The sequence below is a fragment of the Microtus oregoni genome, unplaced genomic scaffold, assembly GCF_018167655.1.
Source record: "Microtus oregoni isolate MIOR12 unplaced genomic scaffold, Mior012 000056F_ref0000123, whole genome shotgun sequence".
In the NCBI taxonomy this organism is placed as follows: domain Eukaryota; kingdom Metazoa; phylum Chordata; class Mammalia; order Rodentia; family Cricetidae; genus Microtus; species Microtus oregoni.
In genome coordinates, this window is record NW_024543832.1 from 11,051,133 (window position 1) to 11,065,668 (window position 14,536).

Below are 14,536 nucleotides of genomic sequence, written 5' to 3' on the forward strand. Positions count from 1 at the left end.
CCGCCCACAAAATACTTTCAACTTTGGGGGCGGGGGGGGGGGGAACCACATCAAAGACACAGAAGATGATGATACAAAGAATAAGTAAAACAGCAACAACAACCTTGGGGCTGGGACTGCAGCTCAGCGGGGAGATGAGGATTCAGCGTGTGGGAGCTCCTGAGTTTGATCCCTGAATAACAAAAAACTCTTGGTAATTTTTCAGAGGAAAATAACAAAAACCAGTAGCTTCAGACATAGAAGAGATGAAAGCTGAGAAATTACACCAGAAATCGCAAAGTAATGAAAGATGAAAATTTAAAAAGAAAAGGGGAAATTATGACAATATTGGAGGAAATAACAAGATAATGTAGGGGCCGCACAGAGGTGGCCCAGGGCTTGGAGCATAAGTTCCAAAAGGGCCGGGGAGCTTGGCTCCCAGCATCCACATCAGGGGGCTCCCAGCTGCCTAGAACTCCTTCCTGCTCCAGGGGATCACAAGCCTCCACAAACTCCTTACTCAGACACATATGCACACATAAAATTAAAAATAAAGCAAAACATTTTTAAAAAGGTATTTGACATGAACATTGGGAGGGAGAAGACGAAACTATGTCGACTGGTGGGTATCAGTCATGTTTATCTGGTTGGTTGGATGGTTTTTCAAGACAGAGTTTCTCTGTGTGGTCCTGGCTGCCCTAGAACTCATTCTCTAGAATGAGATCTACCTGCCCCTGCCTCTCAACCACTGGGATTAAAGGTATGGATACCATGCCCAGCTCATAGTCATATTTTAAAGAACCAACAAAAATCATTATTTCATTAGAGTAAGAGAGAAACGAGGCTTCTACATACAAATTCAATAAAAACTATCTGGAATCTAGAAATAACTAGAAATTTTTTTACTAAACAGGGTCTTATTAAATAAAGTGTTAAAATTTTAGTAAAAAACAAGAAGCTGGGCGGTGGTGTCACACACCTTTAATCCCAACACTCAGGAGGCAGAGGCAGAAGGATCTCTGTGAGTTCAAGGCCAGCCTGGTCTACAAGAGCTAGTTCCAGGACAGGCTCCAAAGCTACAGAGAAAACCCTGTTTCAAAAAAAAAAAAACAAAAAACAAAAACAAAAAAAACCCCACAAACAAACAAAAAGACAAAGAAGAAAATTTATTAAGTGGAGGCATCATCGCCACACAGGACAGATGGGGCTAATATAAATATTAATTATCCCTCAAATAATCTCTAATTTGAATACAGTTCGAATAAAGATTATAGCAGCTGGGCAGTGGTGGCACACTTCTTTAATCCCAGCACGTGGGAAGCAGAAGCAGGAGGATCTCTGTGAGTTCAAGGCCAGCCTGGTCTACAAAGCAAGTTCCAGGACAGCTAGAGTTGTTATATAGAAACCCTGTCACAAAAACTGAAAAGAAAAAGAAAGAAAGGGGGGCTGGAGAGATGGCTCAGTGGTTAAGAGCATTGCCTGCTCTTCCAAAGGTCCTGAGTTCAGTTCCCAGCAACCACATGGTGGCTCACAACCATCTGTAATGAGGTCTGGTGCCCTCTCCTGGCCTGCAGGGATACACACAGACAGAACATTGTATATATACATAATAAATAAATAAATAAATATTTAAAAAAAAGAAAGAAAAAGAAAGAAAGAAAAGAAAAGAAAAAATGTAGCTACATTTAAAAAATACACTTACTATATTCACTATAAAATCCATACAGACAAATAAAGGTCCACACATAGCTAAGTGATACAGTCACATGTGAGAACCTGATATGCCAGATATTAAGGCACAGGTCAAAACCATAGCCATAAAAGACATGTATTCAATGCTTATATATATGTTTACATCTGACAAATATGTCAGGATGACAAGTCAGAGTTTAGGAATACATACCTTACCTCAAGGGGGAAATAATGAAGTTAGTAGAGATTGCAGAGAAAACTATATAGCTATCTGGACAAAAAAAAAAATAAAAATAAAACATACTCTCCACCTAGCAGAATATTTTTAAATGGACTCCCTAAAGATCTAAACATGAGACAATTATAAAGTTAGTTGAGGAAAATATTCTAAAAAAAAAAAAAAAACTCCAGCCAGGTATGGTGACCCATGTCTATAGTCTTGGGAGATGGGGCTGAATGACAGCAAGATCAAGGCTAGCCTGTGCTACTAAGGGAAACCCCATCTTTAAAACTGTGCCCAAACTGACAGAGAACTGAAGCACAGCTGCTAACAACTTCATCCACATCTGCAGAGCACTGTCTTCATTAAGGATATTTATCAAGACAGACTATTTGGCCCATAAAAACAAGTTTCAATAATTTTGAAGAATTCAACTTAAAGAAAGTTTATTTTCCAGTCACAATGAGATAACACTGTGAGTAAAAAGCAGGTGAGTGGGCTGGAGAGATGGCTCAGAGGTTAAGAGCATTGACTTCTGGCTGCTCTTCCAGAGGTCCTGAGTTCAATTCCCAGCAACCACATGGTGACTCACAGCCATCTGTAATGAGATCTGGTGCCCTCTTCTGGTGAGTAGGCATACATGGAGACAGGACACTACATATAACAAACAAATCTTAAAAAAAAAAACAGGAAGCAAGTATATCTTGAAAACTTCCAGATATTTAGAAAATATAAACCACATTACTTAATAACCTATGGTCTCAGCTGGTGAGTTTCTAGGTGTTTACAGGAGCAACATGAAAGTCTATCTTGTTCCAACACTTTCACATCTCCCTGCCCGTTCAGCCTCCTTCCTTTTAGCCCCTTTCCATAATATTTGGTTTGTATGTAGTTTCTCAGTTAATACATAGCTAAAAGCTCTTATTTTTCTTATGTTTCAACTGCTTCAGGCCTATTTCAATGTAAGGGTGAAAATTCATTTGATACTTGTGTGTATTTGAAGACCCAGTTGCTCTCTGGAGCTTGTGCGTTCAAGAATCTGTGAAATAAACTGATTACTACAGTCCAAAAAATAGTCTCTCCTGCAAAAACTGGAACCTAATGTCAGTAGCTCAATCACCCCAACATAGAAGCAACCAAGCATGAAGCAACGGATAGGCATGCAGGGCTCTCTCTACACTGGGATGCAGTGTGGAAGTAAAACCAGGGAGCTGATAGAAGTGGTGCACCATGGTTCAATCTCAAAATTATTACAATTGGTAAAACACCACATGAAAAGCACATACCAAATAACTCTAGAAGTTCTATTAAAAATCTAGAATGTTTCTAGAATTCTAAAACTTAAAAACTAGCAAATTTGGGCTGGTTATATGGCTCAGCGGATGGAGGTGCCTGTCATTAAACCCGAGTTCCACACCAGAAAGTCACGTGGTGGAAGGACAGACCCGACTCCTCAAGGCTATCCTCTGACTGCTGCATAGGTGTCAGGGTACAAATGTCTCCCAACCCAATACATAAATACATAGATGGAGCCCGGCAGTGGTGGCGCACGCCTTTAATCCCAACACTCGGGAGGCAGAGGCAGGTAGAGCTCTGTGAGTTCGAGGCCAGCCTGGTCTAAAAAAGCTAGTTCCAAGACAGGCTCCAAAGCCACAGAGAAACCCTGTCTCAAAAAACCCAAATTAAATAAATAAATCTAAAAAAAAATCTTTAAAATATACAGGGATAGAGAACAGGGGAGGGGAAGTGGATTAATAATAGATATATTTAAGAATTACATGGTAGGAAGAAAAAGACAAAAGAAAAACATTAAAACATTTTAATGTATTCAGAACAGTACCCTTTTTTTCGCTTTGTTTTTTTGTTTGTTTTTGGTTTTTCGAGACAGGGTTTCTCTGTAACTTTGGAGTCTGTCCTGGAACTAGCTCTTACAGACCAGGCTGGCCTTGAACTCACAAGAGATCTGCCTGCCTCTGCCTCCCAAGTGCTGGGATTAAAGGCACACGCCACCACCATCTGGCTTCAATACCTATTTTTTAAAAAATATTTATTTATTATATATACAGTATTCTGTCTGTGTGTATGCCTGTAGGCCAGAACAGGGCACCAGACCCCATTACAGATGGTTGTGAGCCACCATGTGGTTGCTGGGAGTTGAACTCAGGACCTCTAGGAAGAGAGGCAATGCTCTTAACCTCTGAGCCATCTCTCCAGCCCTTCAATACCTATTTTTAAGGGTTATTGATGAAGGGAGTAAATTCTCTATGATATGAAAATCAGCATCAGCAGATGCTTCTGGCCAGTTCCCTGACGATGAGTTATTAATAAGCATGGTGTCTCCCGATACGGCTGAAATGACTGAAACTTTCAGTATTTTTGAACAAACACTGCCTTCGCCTACTTTGTGCCAGGTCCTACTCCTAGGCCAGTAAGTTCCCACGGACATTTCCCATCTCCACATCCCACTCCCACCTGTCGGGCCTTCTGATTTCATGGCTGTGGCAGAATCGTGTACGGCTCCCCAAGGGCCAAAACTGTGCTCCATCTTCACTCCCTCCTCAGTGTTCTCCATGGCGCCGGCGCTCTTCAGCTTTGTTTGGAGGGTTCGTGCCTGAAGCTGTTTGAACGCCTCGTGAAATGCCATTTCCATTCGAATGTCATTATTCTGAATTTCATAGAACAACCCTGAGGAAATAAAGAAGCTGAGATAGAGGACTCAGCTCCCACCAGTGTGGGTGAGAGTGGGCACCTTTCATTTCTCTTTGCTCTGTTTTCCTAGAGTTTAAAACCACATCTGGCTGTGCGCGCCTTTAATCCCAGCAATTGGAAGGCAGATGGAACTCTCAGAGTCTGTGGCCAGCCTGGTACATCCAGGGCTACACAAAGAAACCTTGTCTCAAACTCCTTACACCCCTCCCCTAAAAAAAATCCTACATCTTCAGTCACTAAATAGGAGAAAGAATCTGGTGATGGAGGAAAGCCCACATGCGCACCAGGGCCACAGCCTACCAAGTAAAGTCCAGGCGATAACACTGCTGGGCTCCAAGCACGTAGCATCCTCAAAGAAGATTTCTGCTTGCTCATAGTTCTCCAACAAGATAGCAAGGACACCACACAGCAACAAGCTGGGAAGAGACCCGCTAGCACGGTTAGCAGTCTGGTCCTAGGTCATGTTGTAGCTTATCTGCTCCTACTCATTGTTCTCCGTTTCCCTTCTACCTGTGAATATGACTCTCGTTCAGGGAAAGGGCTTTCCGGAAACACTCCTGTGCTTTCGTGATGTCTTCAGTGAGAAGGCAAAAGGCACCATAATCCAGCCAGTGATCCAGGTTCTGGGGCTCACGGACCAACCTCTAGGCACACAAAGTATCAGGAGGAACAGGGTTATTGCGACACTATGCCCCACTTTTTGTGTATACTACACAGTAAAAGCCCCATAAATACCATGCATTATGAAAGTCAAAACCATCACCTTTCTTTTGCTTACACAGGACCCAGAGGACCAGCTAGAAGTGCTGTTCTAGCTTTGAGTATAAGGTCAAAAAGTTGACATGACCTAAAGACAGAATCCTCGAGAGATTTATTCCTGAACTCAATCAGTGCCTCAGGAACTAAGGACTTACTTGAATAGCTAATAATACTGCCATGATCTTGAGATGGAAAATATATACAATTACCTATGAATGCAAGAAAAAGGATACCTCATGTAAATGAAAACTATAAACATGGTTTAAAGAAATGAAAGAAAACTTGAATAAATGGAAGGACACCCTGAGTTCAGTCAGCACGGGGAGAGTTGATGTTAAGATGCCAGTGCTGCTAAGAGCAACCTACAGATGAAGGCCAATCCTGTCAAATCCAGTGGAAACCCTTCAAAAGTTAAACACAGAATCACTGTATAGTCAGCAATTCCACTCTTAAGTATACCCAAAATAATTAAAACAGACACTAACTACTTTTATAAAAACGGTGCATATTGAGTCTTTGTTTGTTTTTTAGAGTCAGGGTCTCACTATATAGCTCTAACTGTTCTGGAACTCACTATGTAGATGAAGCAGGCCTTGAACTCACAGGGATCCACCTGCCTCTGCCTCCCAAGTCCTGGGATTAAAGAAGCACCACAATGCCTGGCTGCATTTGGAGTCTTAAATTATGGATAAAAGTTGTTTGAAAAATATATTTCTCCTAATCTGTACTTTTGTAGCCCTGGCTAGCTTGGAACTTGTGATATAGCCCAAGCTGACTTCCAATGTATAGCAGTCTTCCTGCTCTGCCTTCTGGTGCTGACCTTCTGTCCTTGGGTCTTCTGTCAAGGACCCTATAAGACCTGGTCAAGGAGATTTACTTCTATGTTTCTTTTGAATGATCCATGTTTTACATTTAGATTAATTATCCATTTATCATTAATTTTTGCAAAATGTTTAAAGTCAGATCAAGGTTCATTCGTTTTGCATGTGGACTGCCAACTGTTCTCATTTGTTGAAACAACTCATTTCTACATTGAATTTATTGTACAGTTTCATTAAAAATCAAATGACCTGGCTACTGGGGAGATGGCGTTCATCATGTAACATGAGGGCCGGATTTCAGATCCTAGCACTCAAGTAAAAAAAGCCAGATAGGTATGATAACCTGTCTGTAATCTCAGGATGACAGACAGAGACATAGGAGGTTGAAACAGGAAGATCTCATAGGTCAGCCTGAGATATACAGAGAGACCTTGTCTCAAAGCTCCGAAACCTGGACTGTGGGTACAGTTCGTCTGGTACAGTACTTGCCTAGCGTGCTCATGGCTTGTGTTGGATCTCCAGTACCACATGAACTGTGAGTGTTGTATGTGCTGCTGTGATCCTAACACTGGGGAGGTAGAGGCAGGAAGAAGAAAAGTTCAAGTTCGTCCTTGGCTATATATAGTGAGTTCAGTTAAGGTTAGCCTTGAATAAATGAGACCAAACCAAACCAAAACGCCAAATGATCTTATTTATATGGTCATATTTTTGGTCTCCCTCTCTGTTTACTGATCTGTGTCTATCCTTTCACTGGGCAAGTTTGATGTTAATAGCAAACTATCATTTTACATAGATTCACAAATAATAACAATAATCATCACTGAGATATTTAGCTACCTCTTCATAATATACTGCTGCCATTTCAAAATTCTCATTGACTTCTGCCTCAAATGCGAAGAGTCGAAGCTGTTCACTGCTGGTATGAATTGTTGAGGCAGTGCCTTGCATGTCGTCTGGCATGGACTTGTCATTGAGATGGTAAACAAACAGAATGAAACAATTATGAGAATAAACTGGATGTGAGATCCAACCATCACATTAAATGAGACTGTAGTGTGTGTGTGCACACGCATGTGCAATCATGTAGGAACAGAGAAGTACACTTGTCTTGAATGCACTCTGTAGACCATGCAAATCTTTAACTTTCAATCCTCCTGTCTCATCTACTGAGTAACTGGTATTTCATGCTCACAGCTATTAGGCCAAGTCCCATCACTTCAGTAAGGAGCTATTTCAGAGAAGTAATAGAAAGGCTAGGCTAAGCACAGCGGGCACTTGAGGGGGGGCAGAAAGATCAGTTCAAGGCCATCCTTGGCTACATGGCAAGTTCAGGGCTAACCTAGATTATGTGAAACACTGTCACGAGGAAGAAAGGAAGGAGAAAAGAGAAGTCATTAGACAAGCAAGCCTTAATTTTTTTTAAGGTAGTGGAGATTGAACCCAGGACCTTGCACATGCCAGGGAACTGCTCTAGCACTGAGCTATATCTCCAGCCTAAACCCTCACCTTTCAACTTCCCCCCTAAGTTGTTTCCATCTGTGGCTCTGTCCTTTTGATATCAAGGAAGACTCACCCAATGCTTTCTCCTTTTCACGTCTAATCCTTCCATTTCAAACCTAGCTTCTTTCATAGTTTTGTACCTGGGACTTCCTAACAATAGCTTCCTCCATTTACCTGATTTTTTTGTTTTCCTTGATAGAGCTTTTCTGTACCATATTGATATAATCAAACTATACCCCAGTATGAGTAATTCAATTCATTGTTCCTGTTAACTGGAAAAAGGAAAACTTTAAATTAAAAAAATTATCTTATGCCTATGGGTGTCTTGCTAAAGACAGTTCACCATGTGCATACCCGGTACCGATGGAGGCCACAAGAGGACATCAGATCCCCTGGAACTGGAGTGACAGGCGGTTGTGAGCCACCATGTAGGTGCTGGGAATTGAACCCAGGTCTTCTTGGAGAGCAGCCAGTGCTCTTAACAGTCATTGAGTTCCTCTGACCTTGCAAATGTTCTTTGTGTAGTGTTCAAGGCCTCCCCTCCATACCCCAAAACCCTCATCAGGAATGGATCCCCAGCTTCAAGTCCTGCTTCTCCAACTCGAGACAACTTCAGCCTCTGCGCCCGAACTCTGTGAACTTTCTGTGTATGCTGCATTCTTGAACTCTTAACCTTGTGATGGGCCTGGTATTCAATGCTCTTGAGCCACCTGGATATGTCTGCAACTTTGAAGGCCCAGCTCAAGCCACAATCTTTCATGAAGCCTTCCCTGAAAGGTCCCAGCATCACACAGGCCCCCGGCCTGCTCTGTGGAGATATGTTCCATCCCATTTGTGTTTTGTGCTTGTCTCCTCTCCTAAACAAAAGATCCCTGGGGACAGAGACAGTAGCAAATCCCATCTCATGTCAACGGTCAAGAATTTTCCAAACAAACCCAACCAGTGTCTGTGCCTAAGTGGGACTGTCCTTTTAGTCCTAGACATCACCTGTGTCTGTGCAGGACTGTCCTTTTAGTCCTATACGACTGTACTCTCCTGCCTACCTATACCAGGAAGACTGAATCATGTGAAGAGAAAGGCTGGGTGGCAGGAAAGAAAAGCAGTTAAGAAAGAGAAAAGCGGACAGAGACTGTGAAGTGGGCTGGCCGGCCAGGGACTCCCTGGCCATGATAAGATTTGATTTTGTCACTGTTCACATCAAGTAACAACTAACTACACGCAGGAAGGCATAAAAGCCGGCAAGAAGCCAACTGTCCAAATCCAGCACAAGCAGACAAGTAGGAAGAAAGGATCATCAGCCATTAAAATGGATGTCCTGAGCTTCAAGAGGCTCAGTGGGCAAAGGAGTCTGCTGCTAATTCTAATGACCCGAGTTCGGTCCCTGAGACCCACACAATGGCAAGAGGAATCTCCACGTGTGCACAACATGGCAATACACATACAAAATAAATAAAAATGTATTAAAAAATTTAAATGTGCAATTTAATTGCTACCGTCATCTTCACAGTAACACAACTTTTAAGATACCCAGACACAGTTTTCCCTTTTTTTATCATCCTGAGAAAACTGAGACTTGTGCACATTAATAAAATAATTTTTTGTTTCACAATTTCCATAGCTTTTATTTAACAATTCGCCACATTAAAAAAATCTTTTATTTTATTTAGGTACATGCTTATTTTGGTGCCTGCATGTCCTTGTCCGAGGCTAGCTGAGGGTTCAGAAGCCTGGGCACTAGACTTAGAGTTGTGAGCCACCATATGGGTGCCAGGAATTAATTTGTGTCCTCTGGAAGAGCACTGATATTCCTAACTGCTAAGCCATCTCTCCAGTCCCATGTAACATTTTTGAAATCTAGAGAACCAGTTTTTCTGGGGAACTGAAGAGCAGGCATGGCCAGGACCTTGTGCAGAACAGACTATCTTATCAGCATCTGCACACTAAAGGAACGAAATAAACCAAGAAGAGAGCAGTGTTTCAAAAGAAGCCCTGCTCTTCTCCAAGGGGAGCGGGATCCGAGCTGTAAACACCTACCTGGTTTAAGGCCACATGCATTTGATCTACCAAGAACACATAAAGCTCACTGATAAATGTCTGCAGTTCCTCCTGGCTTTCAAATGCTGTTGTCTTCAAGTATTTCTCTCTCACAATCTTTACCACCGCATGCTGCAAGACACACACATTCCCTTCTGATAACATTCTGATGACGCCCACAGAGGCCAGAAGTTGGCATCAGATTCCCTGAGACTAGAGTTACAGATGGGTGCTGGGAACCAAATGTGAGTCCTCTAGAAGAGAAGTCAGCGTTCTTAATTGCTGAGCCATTGCTTCAGGTCCTTATCCAAAGTTCTGAGTACCTACGGGGATCTCAGATCTCAGATGGTGGGGATAATAATATACAGCACAGCATTATGGTACAGTCTGGCAGTGACTGTTTTCCCCCTTAAGTCGGGTTATATGTTGAACACCTTCATCATATTAATACTAATAATAACCCCATGTGATAATATTTATTATCTCTTGTTGATCAAAAATAACCCATCTCCCAAACTAAAAAATGCTCTAGAATGAATAATAACCATTATTATTTAATAAACTATTTTGAAAGACTTTTAGATTTTTTTAAAAAAAAAGCTTTTAGTTTTTTGTTTGTTTTGATTCACTTCCTGAGAACTAGGATTACAGGTGTGCAGCAACAGCTCTCAATTCTTAATTCTGCCATCAAGGAGACTTAAATGAAAGATATGTACAATTAGTGTCAAGAACATAATTTCTTCTAGCGGGCAGAGGGTGGTGTCTGGTCTCAAGGCCAGCCTCGAGTGAAGATGAGGGCTTACGAGCTCTCACTTGTAATAAATACTGAACATTTTCCCCCAGAGGACTCATCCGAGCAGAGCCAGAGCAGAAACTACTGAACAGGTACAGAAGGGGCTCCCGAGGCTGGAACTATTGAACAGGTACAGAAGGGGCTCCCAGGACTGAAACTACTGAACAGGTACAGAAGGGGCTCCCGAGGCTGGAACTATTGAACAGGTACAGAAGGGGCTCCCAGGACTGAAACTACTGAACAGGTACAGAAGGGGCTCCCGAGGCTGGAACTATTGAACAGGTACAGAAGGGGCTCCCGAGGCTGGAACTATTGAACAGGTACAGAAGGGGCTCCCGAGGCTGGAACTATTGAACAGGTACAGAAGGGGCTCCCAGGCTGGTCATGTAACTAAGGAAATGTGTGTTTCACCTTGAGCTGTTCTTTGAAAGCAAAGTACTTTCCAGAGCAGTTGAGCTCATAATTGAGCTGGCACTTCTGCTCCTCCAAGGTTTCGCTGTCTACATCACTTCCCACTTTGATCACTTGCTTTCCAAACATTCGGTGGTATTCATCCAGGATGGCCCTGGAAATGCTCTTGATCTGTGTGTGGTAGTCACTCACTGCCTGGAAGACAACGAATGCAGTGAGCAGACCTCAGAGATGCCTAGATCACAGATGAGAAGTCCTACACCACATTAGCTGTAAAAACTGTCCTATTCGCTGGGCCAGAATCACACTGTATGTGATTCACTGATCACAGATGGAACTGAATGAAAGCCTGGGAAGCCCACAGAGGCTCCTCTCCTCTGGAAGCCACTGTCAACACCACCTTCAAATGCCCACAGCTTTGCCCCAGCATTAACACCTACCTTCTGAGCTCCCCCTGTCCTGCGGGTGAGAGGTGGCCTTGGAGGTATCATTTCCTTGACCCTGTATCATGAAAAACAATAAAACCTTTATTATCAGCATGCCTTTGTTATTTCCTATTTCCCCCAGTCCATGTGGAGGAGATCTGATATCTGTCTCTCCAGTGCACTTGAGCATTGCTGTGCTCGCTCATATAGAGATCTGAACCCTAGTTCAGTATAGAAGACCGTACTAATCGGAGCCCTGTTCTTATCCTCATACTTTTTCTTCAAGCATTGCTCAGTGGCCCCTGGACTAAGGGTTGGGAAATAATGGGTATTATGTCTGTCTGTGTTTCTGAAAGGACACAGATTTGTAAAACTAAATGTTTCCTTTCCACCTAGAATAAAAAGCTTGTGTTTTATTTTTTATTTACTCATTTGTTTGTTTGTTTTGAAACACGGTTTTTCTGTAGCTTTGGAGCCTATCCTGGAACTAGCTCTTGTAGGCTAGGCTTGCCTCGAACTCACAGAGATCTTCCTGCCTCTGCCTCCCAAGTGCTGGGATTAAAGGGATGAGCCACCACCACCCGGCTTTGTGGTTTTTTTAAAAGATGTATTTTTTTTATGTATATGAGTGCTGTATCTTCATGAATGCCTTTATGCCAGATGGTTGTGAGCCACCATGTGGTTGCTGGGAATTGAACTTAGAAGCTCTAGAAGAGCAGCCAGTGTTCTTAACTGCTGAGCCATCTCTACAGCCCTAAAAAGTATGTTCTTAATCATAATTTACAGAACTGCTTTATTAAATTACAATAATGCCATCAAACTCTAAGAGAACTTTTTTTTTTTAAGATTTACTTGCTTGAATCAGGTTGTGGTAGTACACACCTTTAATCTCAGCATTTAGGGAGCAGAACTAGGGGGACCTCTGTGAATTCAAGGCCAGCCTGATCTACAGAGTGAGTTTCAGTATAGTTAGAGCTACACAGAGAAACCTGGCCTCAAAAATAAATAAATAAATAATGTAAAGGAAGGAAGGAAAGAAGGAAGGAAGGAAGGAAGGAAGGAAGAAAGAAAAGATTTACTTGTTTTTATTTTATGTGTATGAGTGCTTGGCCTACAATTATAAATGTGCACTGTGTGCTTGTCTAGTATCTAAAGAGACCAGAAGAGGGCACTGGATACCCTAGAACTGTAGTTAAGAGCAGTTGTTAGCCACCATGTAGGTGCTGATAACCAAACTCAGGCCCTCTGAAAGAGCATCTGTATCCCTAACCACTGAGGCAGCTCTCCAGTTTGCAAAGGAGCTCCTTTTAATTTTCCTGTTAGTCTCCCAGTTTCCACTCCAGAGACGGATTATCAATTCATTGAAAATATGTGGTGAGTTCCTACTGTCCATCAGGAGCTTTTCTAGGCCTGGGGATGGAGCTAAACAACACAAAGAACCTTGCCTTTGTGGAGTTTACTTTCTGGTTGGGAAAGAAACCACTAAGATAAACACAGTATAAGCATGGGCCATGGAGGATGATGAGGAGGCCCAGGCTGCTGGAGCAGACGAGCAGCAGGAAAGGCCACATGAAAATAATGCTCTCTGGGCAAAGACCCAAGGCAAGGGAAAGGCAAATTCATGTGATATTCAGGATAGGGGTATTTCAGGCAAAGAAGCGGCCAGTGTAAAGAGCTTGCAACAACAGGAACTTCAGGCTTGATGAATACCTTTAATCCCAGCACTCAGGAAGCACAGACAGGTGGATCTCTATGAGTTCAAGGCCATCCTGGTCTTGAGTTCAGAACAGCCAGAGCTACATAATGAGACCCTGTCTCAAAAACAAAACAAACAACAACAACAACAACAAATGAGCCTCACATGTGAGCACTTGAAAAGATGTCAGTCTGGTTGGACTGAAGAAGCAAGGGCCAAGTACAGGCAGAATACAGAGACATAATGTTTAGAAACTAAGGTACAAGTGTTTGAAGAAGACAGCTAACACTGCCCTCTGGCCTCCACACATGCACACATGGATATAGAGACATAAATGTGTGTATAAGTGCACACAGAAATATACAGCACAAATATGCATACCCACATAACACACACATGGCTGAATATACAATACACATGCGTGAATACATGCATATACAGCATAAATCCATCCATACATACACACACCCGTGCACCCAGCACACATGCACACATGGCTGAGTATACTGATACAATGTGTGCATACAGCAGTGCACAGCACAAACACACACATACATACCTGCAAAATCAAATAAAAAAAAAAGAGCTCAACATTCCAAAACTGATGGGCTGTGGGGAATATAGTTCCCAGAGGAGAATTTCTAATTCTAAACAGGCAAATTAAAAAAAGAAGAAAGGGGCTGGGGACGCAACACAGTTGGTAGAATGTTTGCTTAGTATACAAAAAACCCTAGGTTTGATCAACAGCACTGCATAAAACCAGGTTTGGTGGTGCACACCTGCAATTGAGGAAGCGCAGACAGCAGGATTAGAAGTCAGGGGCTGCCCTTGGCTACGTAACCCAGGACACATGAAACTCAGTTTTAAGACAGAGCAAACACAGAAGAAAGCCCACAAGGCATTAACTTAATTGTATTCCTTCCAGACAGAGAAAAAGAGAGCAAAAATTTCCTAAGTTTTAAGGAAGGAAGGAAGGTTTAAAAAAAAAAAAGATTAGAAGAATTGATTTAGGCCAGCCTAAATCACACACACACACACACACACACACACACACACACACACACACACAAATTAAAACCCTACAGATAAAAGCTGAGAGTAGGAGTGCTTGACTTTGACCTCAGTACTTGGAAGGCAGAGGAGGACGCAACTCTGAATTCAAGGCCAACCTGGTTTACATAGCAAGTTCCAGGGCTATAGGTCCTATCTCAAAACAATTCAAAACAACCACACAGACAGATAGACACATGAAATAGAAAATAATTAAAGAAAAAAAGAAAGAAAGAAGGACGGAAGGGAAAAAGAGAGGGGAGGAGAGAGAGGAGAGACAAAGAGAGAGGCTGGGTGGTGGTAGCACATGCCTGATGTAGGATTCCTCTCTGTATGGTGTGAATATGTTTTATTATTATTAATTTTTTTTGCTGCTTTGGCCTGTAGCAGGGAAGACTATAGCAAGGCGAGAAATTAAGCAGAAATAGAGGAGGAAAGAGAGCAGAG

At 42.3% G+C, this 14,536-nt stretch overlaps 1 protein-coding gene across 1 annotated transcript in view; it reads right to left on the minus strand.

Annotated features, from left to right (window-relative positions):
• The window catches only part of Cfap70 (cilia and flagella associated protein 70), a 54,541-nt gene that overhangs the window by 11,681 nt on the left and 28,324 nt on the right, over positions 1-14,536 (minus strand). Inside the window, exons 12-19 of the mRNA XM_041638909.1 lie at positions 11,359-11,419; positions 10,919-11,113; positions 9,715-9,846; positions 7,018-7,143; positions 5,111-5,244; positions 4,901-5,016; positions 4,364-4,576; positions 104-172 (exon numbers count right to left, since the gene is read on the minus strand). Of these exons, the coding sequence (XP_041494843.1) occupies positions 104-172; positions 4,364-4,576; positions 4,901-5,016; positions 5,111-5,244; positions 7,018-7,143; positions 9,715-9,846; positions 10,919-11,113; positions 11,359-11,419 (1,046 nt within the window). The remainder of the gene's footprint in view (positions 1-103; positions 173-4,363; positions 4,577-4,900; positions 5,017-5,110; positions 5,245-7,017; positions 7,144-9,714; positions 9,847-10,918; positions 11,114-11,358; positions 11,420-14,536) is intronic.